The sequence below is a fragment of the Tarenaya hassleriana genome, unplaced genomic scaffold, assembly GCF_000463585.1.
Source record: "Tarenaya hassleriana unplaced genomic scaffold, ASM46358v1 Cleome110, whole genome shotgun sequence".
NCBI classification, from domain to species: Eukaryota; Viridiplantae; Streptophyta; class Magnoliopsida; order Brassicales; family Cleomaceae; genus Tarenaya; species Tarenaya hassleriana.
Window position 1 is genome coordinate 26,925 of NW_010961291.1, and position 10,736 is coordinate 37,660.

Sequence of the window (10,736 nt, forward strand, 5' to 3'; positions counted from 1 at the left end):
AGGTTCTCCCCTGTACTAGGACGTGGCTAGGGCTTTTTTATAACCCTAGGGTGGCTCCCAAGAGTTCTAATCCCATTCCAATGCTGAAAATCGCGAAACAGGGTTTTAGACTGGATCCGGACCGATTCCAGGTGGATCCAGACCGGATCCAGATTCCTGGGGTCGAGTTGTGCGTTCCTGATCCGGACCGATTCCAGCCGGAATCGGCCCTGCACCGGCAGTTCTCTGGTCTTCACGAATTCGCTCATAACTCTCTGCTCCGGTGTCGGATTTACGCGATTTTGGTGTCTACGCGAAGCTCTTGAAGTGCTCTTTCCAATGGTATAGGTCTCGCACGATTTGGACCTCTGTAGAGAAAGTTATTGATGTCGCAACATGAGTACCTCATCCGGACTTCTCCTTTAACGCTCCAATTAGCTCCTTTTCGAGTCCAATCATCTCTGAAACCTGTAACTCTGCAAAACTAGAGCACAACCGGGTTTTGTATCCTAACACGCCTAGAATGCCTATGAATGCATGTGATTATCCTATAAAACCTAGACAAACTCTCATCAAAATATAGAGAAGAATAGGAGTTATCAGTCATCATTTTGCTTAGTTTCATAGGCTAAAGGCATTTCAAATCTGATTTCTGAACCCATCTAAGATTCCATGAAGATTGAGGTGGATAAATGTGATTAGGATTACTATACCTGAAATTGTTTTTGTTCCATTTCAGATAGTAGCAGTTTCGTCTGATGTGTCCTTGCTCTCCACAAAAATAGTAGCTTCGACTTCTCCAATTTCTCCAAACTAAGGGCATATTTCTTTTCATGACGTTAGAATTACTTTTCACTCCAGCAGATATTTCTGACTGCAACTTTCCTCCATACACAAACTTTGGGTGATCCTGACATTTTCCTTCATATCCAAGTCCAGTCTGATCTTTGACTTTTCTTCCTTGACAAAGAAGATGATCAAGTTTCCGAGTTCCGCTTCCAAGAAGATGCAGATTTCTCTTAGTTTCTTCGAGCTGACACTTCATGAGTGAGGATTCTTCCACTATTCGTGCTAGCTTCTCTTGAGTAGTTTTCAGTTGGACCTGAGTATTTCTACGCTCTTTCTCCAATCGTTCCTTGTCACTTAGTAGAAGCGTGTTCATCTGAACAAGCCTTGTCATTTCTTTGAACAACTCTTCTTCAGTGACTTCTTCATCGCCATTGTTTTCTACTAGTTCATCTTCTTCTGCAATAATTCCTATAAATGCAACAAGGTTGGATAGCTCATCATCATTGTTATCACTATCGAAATCTGTAGTATCCTCTTCACGTGTGATCTGTGACTTTCCTTTCCGTTTGACACATTCCTTCTTAGTGTATCCGAATCCCGTGCATTCGAAGCATTGAATTTCTCTTAGATTCTTAAGCACAATCTCCCTTTTTACGATGCTCAGACATTCAGCCTTCCAATGTCTGGTACCCACGCATTCCAAACATTTTTCAGTGCCTTTGTCATTTCTTTGTCCAAATCTCTTATTCCCTTCGAAAAATCTGTTAAACTTCCTACTAATATGAGACATTTCTTCCTTCAGATCTTCTTCAGATGACCTTTTGAACTTGACAGGCTTCTTGATTTCAACCTTTGACTGTTTTGTCTCTTGCATGTACAAAGTTATTCCCTTCTTTGTTGAGGTGGATGACCCCTCATGCATGAGTTGCAATCTCAACTCATGTGCAACGAAAGTCCCTACTGCTTCTTTGAAGCTAACTGTATCCAGATTGTTTACCCCTTCGAATACCAAAATCTGAGAGTGATACTTAGCTGGCAAACTGTTTAGAAATTTCTTCACAAGTTTATCATCACTAAACTTCTTCCTAAGTACATTTGCTTCATTTGACAAGGCACTCAGTTTTCCAAAGAACTCCTTAATGCTCTCATATTCTCTCATCCTCAAACGCTCAAACTGATAGTCTATCATATCTAATCTGTTCTTCTTCACTTTGGAAGTACCTTCATGGATAAGTTATAAATTGTCACAAGCTTCTTTTGCAGTTTCACATCCTTGAATCTGAGTGAACTCTTCATGGCATATGGTACTGAATATGATAGACAAGACTTTCTGATTCAGGTTCCTTTTTTGCTTGCACTGTCCACTCCATTTTTTGTTTTGGTTTTCTTTCCCCATCAATCACGTTAGTAGGTCGAGCCCATCCATCAGTAACTGTGTTCCAAACATCTTCATCAAGACCTCAGATGTAGGCACTAGTCTTGACCTTCCAATGTCCATAGTTGGTAGAATCCAACATAGCATGCTTTTTGAGAGACTGAAATTTATTGAATCCATCTATCGTGTGAACCGAATCATATACCGATATGAGAGAAGAATTTCGTACGACTAGTGACCTGCTCTGATACTAATTGAAAAAGCAAATGTACACGATTTCACAAGTCAAAACTTTCGAACTGATTATATTCATCTGATACAAGTCAAGTACACTTCAAACATTTCCAAGTATCACTCAACCCTCTCGTTTTACTCCCCTAGAGTAGAACTCCAGTATCACTTGGAATTCTATCAACCCCAAACACATTGTGTGCAACGCACACCACGTGTTACCCTAGACTACATCTAGACAGTGAGCAGTTCGCCTATTATTTGAAGGCTTCCCTCAAGTACACATCGCTCTCTCTCACAAATCACTCACATGTGTTTTTCATACATATTGCACTCACCAATCTCTCATGATCAGCTCTCCATGGCAATGGTCTCCCACTCATATGTTGTAGACCCTCTTCAGTTGCGTTTAAGGAGAGATGCACGAAAATGATATCCTCATTTTGACATATACACCTCTCTCTTTTTCTTATTCTATTTCTTTAATGTACAATAGCCCATGCTGCTTCTGTTCCCCATATTTTGTCCATGCTTTTTGATTTCTTCAATATTTCATCTATGCTCTATGTTGTTCTAGCAAGAACATAAATTAATATGCTCTTTCTTTTACTTCAACCATGCCTTTTCAATTAGTTTTTGTAATGATTGAAAAACAATTGTATAAAAATTTTGGATGAATTGAAATACTAAAAATGAAATACTATCCTTTTCGCAAAAAATACAAATACAGCCTTTAAACAAAAAAATAAAAATAAATTGTCTAACCCCTTAAATAGCAAAATGCAATTCTAGCCGACCAAACCGAAAATAAAGCGGCCGCTTTGGATCCCGGTTTGCATACCGCCGCAATAAAACAAGCTCGGTGACGTCACCTCATCGACAAGTAAAGCTGCCCACCGGTCATTCATCCATCCGTCCACACCACGGGCACGAAAACCGCAGACGAAAGAAGAGAAGATGAGACTCAAAGATGGGCAGTCCGATCGGGACGATCCGAGTTCGAGCGGGTTTCACGATGGCGGAGCCTCTCCGTCCGGCGGAATCCGGCGATTTCAACCGGCGGCTCAGCCGGAGATCATGAGAGCGGCGGAGAAAGACGACCAGTACGCCTCCTTCGTCTACGATGCCTGTCGCGATGCCTTCCGTCATCTGTTCGGTACGAAATTTCGCCCTCAGAATGTCGACAAAGGAAAGTTTTCTGATTAATCTTGTGAAATTTTCATCGTAATCATAAATCTGCTCAATCTTCGAGCTACCCGTCGGATTCTAATCCACTCTCTGCTTCTATTGATTAGGTACCAGGATTGCTTTAGCTTATCAGAATGAGGTGAGACCATGTATACTCATACTTATGATAAATTGTTATAAATTATATTTTATTTTATGGTTTCAAAACTAAAGTTTCGTTCTTCTTTTTGGGGCTGCTGTTGCTGTGAGATTGTGATCAGCGTGTCTCTCTTTCTTCATGGTTTTTGGCAGATGAAGCTTCTCGGGCAAATGCTTTATTACGTTCTGACGACAGGTTCAGGGCAACAAACATTAGGAGAAGAATACTGCGACATTATACAGGTTTCAGTCTGTGGTTCATGTTTCTGCGTTTACCTTCTTTACTGTAAACATGCATAGGGTTACACGAAACGTTTGGCCTTTGTCAGCTTTTCATAAGTTTTCGGAGAATGTAAATTTTGATTGGAAAAATTGCTTGTTTGATGAGGAATGATGTTTTAGGTTGCAGGACCTCATGGACTCTCACCTACACCAGCTAGGCGTGCTTTATTCATTGTTTACCAGACAGCAGTACCATATATTGCCGAGAAACTTAGGTGCCACTGGCCGTCATATTCTTGTTTGAAAATAGAAGTTTGAGTCTTGCTGTGAACTAACTGTAGAGCTCTTCATCAATGATAACGGTTAATTGTCTTCATGAACAGCTCTAGGGCTTCCGCACAAGCAATGTCCTTTGCTGAGTCCCATTCTGATGAGTTTTATGGCAATATTGCCCTTCAGAGTGGTGGTCATAACCAGCCACCAACAATGATTGATCTTCCATCTTCACCCGAAACAGCAACTTCAGCTTCTGCAGTCTCTAAGTTGAAAGACAAATTTAAGAGACTATGGTATTGCGCTATTCGGAGATGGCCTGTGGTATGTACCCCTCAAGCCTAATTTTCATTATTCATTTACATGTCCAAACTATTTGAGGCTGGGATGTGCTGATATTGATTTATTCTGTCTATCACTACTCACTACTATAATCTACTGCTGCTTGATTTCATGTACCCTTTAAATTTATATCAAAGTTGTTCAGATCAGTTGTCATTCAATTAAGTGCTGCAGATATCTGTATTCTCCCCTTTACTTTTCTTCTGATGTATCTCCTAAGTCCAAGTACATTGATTCTAGTTAGTTCTTGTGATGTTTTCCCATAATCATTTACACAGAGGTGTCAATTTCAGGTTCTCCCTGTTGCTCGCGAAGTTCTACAATTGTTTCTCCGTGCAAATTTGATGTTCTTCTACTTTGAAGGTAAAGTTTGATGAATCATGTAAATGCCCATGGAGAAATAGTATGCACTTATCTTTACCAGCTATCTGCATTCTCTTCAGGACTCTATTACCATATATCAAAACGTGCGGCAGGAATTCGCTATGTGTTCATAGGAAAGCAAACAAATCATCGCCCTAGGTACCGATTTCTCCATCTTCTTCCAGCGGCAATTATTCACTTTTGCTAGGAAGGTTAAATTAGCTGCATGTGTTGATAATTTTTGTGAATGCACTTACAGGATCTGAAATTAGTTGGTAGTGTTACTAAACTGCCTTTCATACTTTTGTGGCAGATACCAAATTCTTGGGATTTTCCTTCTAATCCAGTTGTGCATCCTCGCTGCTGAGGGTTTACGTCGAAGTAACTTGTCATCTATCTCAAGTTCTGTTCAGCAGACATCTCTAGGATCTTACCAAACTTCAGGAGGTTTGTATTTTAAAGACATTATTTTACCTTCTTCTAACTTTTCGTTTTAGGTATCATTTTGTTGTCTTCGTTGTGAATGATCTTGCTTTATATATTTCTAGATTTTTAGATATTTTCCGTATGTAAAGAATGTTTTTTTCCCGAAGGATATTGGTATTAAATTGGACAAACTAAAGTCCATAAAGATTCACATAATCTGGCAACTGAGTAAAGGTTTTCTGGGAAGTGGATGTCTGAGGAGATAGTGGCATGGGCTTCGATTTCAATATTTAGCATAGCAATCCTTCTTGGGCTCAAACGGTATTTGTTATTGCAGGGAGAGGGTTGCCTGTCCTAAACGAAGAGGGAAATTTGATACCTCCAGAAGCCGAAACTGGAAATTGGGTTTCAGATTCGACCTCAACCTCAGAGGTAACTGTAAAGAACTTGAAACCTGGGTTATTCCCAAGGGCTTACAATCTTGATTAATGATTACTACTGGTGAGAGAAGTAACAGCTTGAGAAAACGCATACCAAAACTCCAAACAACATTCTTGCCTGTGCTTGAGGTTCTTTTTATGCGCCTGAGTGTAACCTAGGTACAAAATTTTAGAAGTTTAGTCAGTGTTGTCTGTAACACTCATTCGGCATTCATCATACTCTCATCATTTCTTCTTCAGAATTCAGATAATTGTTATTTTCTCTTGTATTTCGTAGAATCAATGGCTTCTCATAGACGATATTGTTGTTTACCTTCTACTGAATCGTGAGTGCAGGGAGTTGGGAAATGCACTCTCTGTTTGAGTAACCGTCGGCACCCAACAGCTACAACTTGTGGCCATGTATTCTGTTGGTAATATTCCTCTGTCATGTAACTGTTACTTTCTCATGCATCTGATGTCAGACCAGTTACCAAAACATTGCCAAGAAGACCTTGAAATGCTTTTACGGTTGCAAGATCAAAACAATACCAGTTTGTTTTGATTTGGTTTGGTTAATCAGATTTGCACGGGTTAGATAGGATCCTGATTTATCTAAACCCAATTTAAACAGAAAGATGAGGCTATTTCTTTTCCTGACTTAGAAATACAAACTTTGGTAATGAGTTATCGAAATCAAATTTTCTTTCCTTAAACAACTAACTTGTCACTGAAATACAGAACCAATCTAGAGGATATTGAAATAGTATTCTTTCCATGGACGCCTGCTGCATTTTAAGACTCATCCGGTTTTTCCCTCTTACATTTTCGTTGTGATGTATATGCAGGGCCTGCATTATGGAATGGTGCAACGAGAAGCAAGAATGCCCTCTTTGCCGAACACCCATTACTCACTCGAGTTTGGTTTGTCTATACCACTCAGATTTTTAGCTCAAGCCAAGCAAAACGAAAGAAAATCAACCACCAGCAAGAATCTGGGAAAGTAACATTGGTTAAGACAGAAAAGATAAAGGAAAGAAACAATTGGGTGTAAGCTTCGTTACGACATGACCTGAACGATCATTTTCAGACTTTAGAATGTTTTTGTTTGACAGTGTATACACATACTTGCAGGAGATCCAGTTCATGGCATTCTAAGCCTTGTGTGGGCTTTTCCGGTAAAACCCTCCAAGACTATTGTGAACTCATTGCAAGTTGTTGCGATGAGATCTTGGCCTTGCAATTAATAGCAAACCCCTCTCCATTTCGATGCGTGGACGTCTAGAGACAATGTTGATTTTGTTGGATATTAGATGTCATTCAAAACCATGATATATGGGCTTTTATGTTAAATCTGTTTTTTATTTGCAGTCATATTTCTACGGTCATATAGTTTGAATGGGTGGTGTTTTTTTTAGAAGGGGACAGGGATCCCAACCAATAAACCATCGTTGTTCGAGAACAGAACCATAGTTTGTCATTGCCTGTACACAATTAAACTATTTTCTAATATGCTCACTATTAGACATCTATAGATTAGTAGTCAGGTCGCGCTTTTGAAACTTTATATTATCCGATATCAAATCCTAGTATTTCGGTTTCTAGGGTTTCGGATTTGATGTTGAATACATCGTTGATGAATACTTTTTTTTTTGTATAATGTGATTGAATTCCAGAAATAAATGTTTCTTACACCCGGTCAGTCATACGGGTCTACCACGTGAGAAGTACGATCCGTGGAAAGTTCTAAAAACTTTAATAGAAAATTTATAGAATATTGAGAGAATATTTTTGATTGATTTTGAAAATCAAATTTGAATAAAATCTGCAGAAAATCAATCAAATATGATCAATATCAATCGAAATAATATCAAAATAAAATATGATTGAAATTATTTTGAGATTCTCTCCTCATAAATATGAGTCTTGGGTTAACTCATTTAACATAGAAAAAAAACAAGCATTCTAGAGGGAAAAAAAAAGAGCATTCACATATTTGCTCATATCTCTCTTTGAGTTCACTTGGTATTTGAAAAGCTTCTTCCGAATACGCAGTCGCTGTATCCTGAGAGTTAACCGTGCTCCAATAGCCTCGAAGTTTTAGAGGTGGCACGGAAATCGAACTTAAAGAAACGATGTTTCACAGGTCTCGATAAAATAATCTTTAATTACAGGTACTTATCTGGAATCGTTAGAATTGCCGGAGTTTTGATGTCTTCAACAACCGGTGTCCCCAACAATTTTAAGTTCGATTCATAGTTAACACGAGTCAAACTTTTCGGGTAAGTGCCTCAATCTCTTTCAGTTTCCGTATAAAACCTCACACGAATTTGGATATAAAATCAATTAGATTAAAAAAAATATGTTGAAAAAAAAAATAAATAGTTGTTTTCTTGTCCAAATATTAATGAGTCTAAGCCCAATTGAATTTAAATCCAAAATTTAATATTTAATATGAGCTCAATTAAATTCAAAGAGTTTAACCAAATGGAAGCTCAAATTAAATTCAAAGAGGTTAATTGAAAAGCCCAAAAAAGTAAGTCCAAATTGAAAAGTTTTGTTTTGGCCAAATTTAAGAAGATTAGTCTAAAAGCCCATAAGAGAAAAGCCCAATATCTTTTATTCAAAAGTGTTTTTGTGGAAAAAAAATGTTGGAATATTGTTTTTCGAAAAGAAAAAAAAAACCGATGAACAAAATCAGACGTAACTTTTCCTACAAATTGAGGAAGCAAGTTTTGTCTTAATAGGCCGGGTTTGAAGAGGAAGCCCTTTATAAGTTAAGTGAAACTCGGTTTAGTTTATAAGCTTTTTGAAAGCTAATAATAATTGGATTTATTCTACAGATCATTGATAATCCAAGAAATCCCATAGATTCAAATACTGCTCCAAGGAATGAGATTCCTGCTATAAATATCGATGTTGAGAATCCTCAAATAACGGAGGTTACGAACCCCGTTAATCATGATTCTGCTGGCACAAATATGAATAACCAAGTGCCAAACGTTCCGAACATTGTTGTTCCACTAGGAATTCCTTCGGTTGTTGCGAATTCCAAAAATCAGGCAATTCCTATTGTGCCAATTGGCTCGGCTGAGAGACCTAAACAATTTAAGGGTCAAAATTTTAAACGCTGGCAACAAAAGATGTTGTTTTTCTTAACACAACTTTAGTTGTCACGGTACCTCACTGAAGAGGAACCAATCCTAGAGGAGGGCAACGTCCAATTGATAACACGTACTTTGGGTGATGTTTTGATATATGATGTCTAGCGTATTTCACTCGGTTTTATATATTTGTAGACATTCTAGGGCACATTTGGCTTCGATATTGCATGGTTGTGTTCTTTAGTGTTTAAACAGGTTTTCACACATAAAGAGAGCAAAAGGAGTGGAAAATATGGATTACGGAACATCACGGACAAATCGGGAACATTTGGAGTTGTTTCGGAGAAAACGTGAAGCTCATAAACGTTAGATCTTGCAAATCCAATAATTTTCACTCTACAAGTCCAAATCATGCATTCTCTACATCATTGGAAAGCTCTCTTCGATATCTACGCATAGACGCTAAAATCACCGAAATCCAATGTCGAAGCAAAAAGTTATGAGTGAATTTATGAAGTCTGTCAAAACTTCTAAGTGGCACGATCGTGTCACTTTCAGCCACACGATCGGGTCACTTACCAGATTTTGAAAATATTCCAAATTTTGGCCCAGAAAAAGAAGGATTAACTAGGGTTAGCCTCCAAGGTCGAAAACATTCATATTTTTGACAAAAAACACACCCTAGAGCACATAAAAAGAGGGAGATTATCAAGAGGCAAGAGATCGAAGTAGAAGACGGAGATTACGAAGCCGGAAAATCGACTAAGCATTCTTTCTTTCTTCTATTTTACGATGTTTTGTGAACCCTGACGTCTCGATGTTTAGCGAGTAGTCCCATAGCTGTAGGTTAGGGATGTAAGGATCTTTGGTTTTTATTTCCAGACTTTGTGGATCTATTTATTCCATTCAGTTTATTGAATTGTTCTTAATGCTTTTGATCTCGTTGGCCACTTGGTTGAATGAACTTAGGGTTTTAATTCATATAGACATATGAGATTATAATCTGGAAATAATTCAATAAATATAACATGTATCACATCGGGAGATGGGTATTTGCCTAGGAATCATGATAGCATTCGTTCATGCATCCAGAGTTTTAGATTATTGAATCGGGAGATTGGTATGATTAAACCTGGATAGTGAGATTAGACTTGGAAGAGTTAATCTCTACCTTAGAGGTTGAATTCTCTGGATTGGATAGATAAACCACTAAGTTTGCATCTTTTGAAAGATCCTTGCACGTAAAGCAATCCCGAAGCCTGCAGTGTTCATTTATAGTTTTAAAATCGTTCTATCGTTTGTTTCGTTATACTCTCATTCCTACATTATTTTCTTTGGATTTAGACTTAGATTTAGATTCAATTCATTTGTTTACTCTTGTCCCTGTGTTCGACCCTAGTTACTACAATTGAACTGTACATTTGCGGTATTTGTTGAATCTAGGATATTATTACTTGATCATATTTCTGCACCTAGATTTGCGACATCACCAATCTCTAGCTAGTTGCCAACAATGGAAACATAACAGTTTCATGTGTTGGAACTTTGTGCTGAACGATTTTTCTCCAGATATGTTACAGCTAAGCAACTCTGGAAGTGATTGATCATAAGTATCGGGTCGAATAGGCTAGCCAAGGGCGAATGGTGTAGTCAAGCTCCTAAACTACCGTATGGTATATATAAGGAGTGTTGTGGAACAAGTAGATAAATTGCAAATCATCTTCCTCAATTTGGCGGGACAAGGCATCATGGTGAATGAACGGTTCCAGATGGCAACTCTGATTGAAAAATTGACTCCATCGTGGACGAGTTTCAAGAATGATCTGAGGCAAAAACCTAAAGACATGTCTTTGAAGGATTTACATCGTCGTGTGAGAATTCAGCAGG

The 10,736-nt window shown here is 38.3% G+C and overlaps 1 protein-coding gene across 4 annotated transcripts; it reads left to right on the forward strand.

The window, feature by feature from the left end:
- Window positions 1–3,194: 3,194 nt before the first annotated feature.
- On the forward strand, window positions 3,195–7,119 carry LOC104806019 (peroxisome biogenesis factor 10). Of its 4 annotated transcripts, none has more exons than XM_010530738.2 (12): window positions 3,195–3,530; window positions 3,670–3,701; window positions 3,854–3,943; window positions 4,103–4,197; window positions 4,306–4,519; window positions 4,831–4,900; window positions 4,981–5,059; window positions 5,214–5,347; window positions 5,664–5,758; window positions 6,103–6,179; window positions 6,594–6,795; window positions 6,880–7,119. In XM_010530738.2, the coding sequence occupies exons 1-11, from the start codon at window positions 3,332–3,334 to the stop codon at window positions 6,694–6,696; spliced, it is 1,188 nt and encodes a 395-aa protein (XP_010529040.1). In that variant the 5' UTR covers window positions 3,195–3,331; the 3' UTR covers window positions 6,697–6,795; window positions 6,880–7,119. The 4 variants fall into 4 exon arrangements, with proteins under 4 accessions (XP_010529040.1, XP_010529037.1, XP_010529039.1 ...); XM_010530735.2 differs by having other exon boundaries at window positions 3,201–3,530; window positions 3,823–3,943; window positions 4,110–4,197; XM_010530737.1 differs by having other exon boundaries at window positions 3,201–3,530; window positions 3,823–3,943; window positions 4,110–4,197; window positions 6,594–7,119.
- The last annotated feature ends 3,617 nt before the right edge of the window (window positions 7,120–10,736 follow it).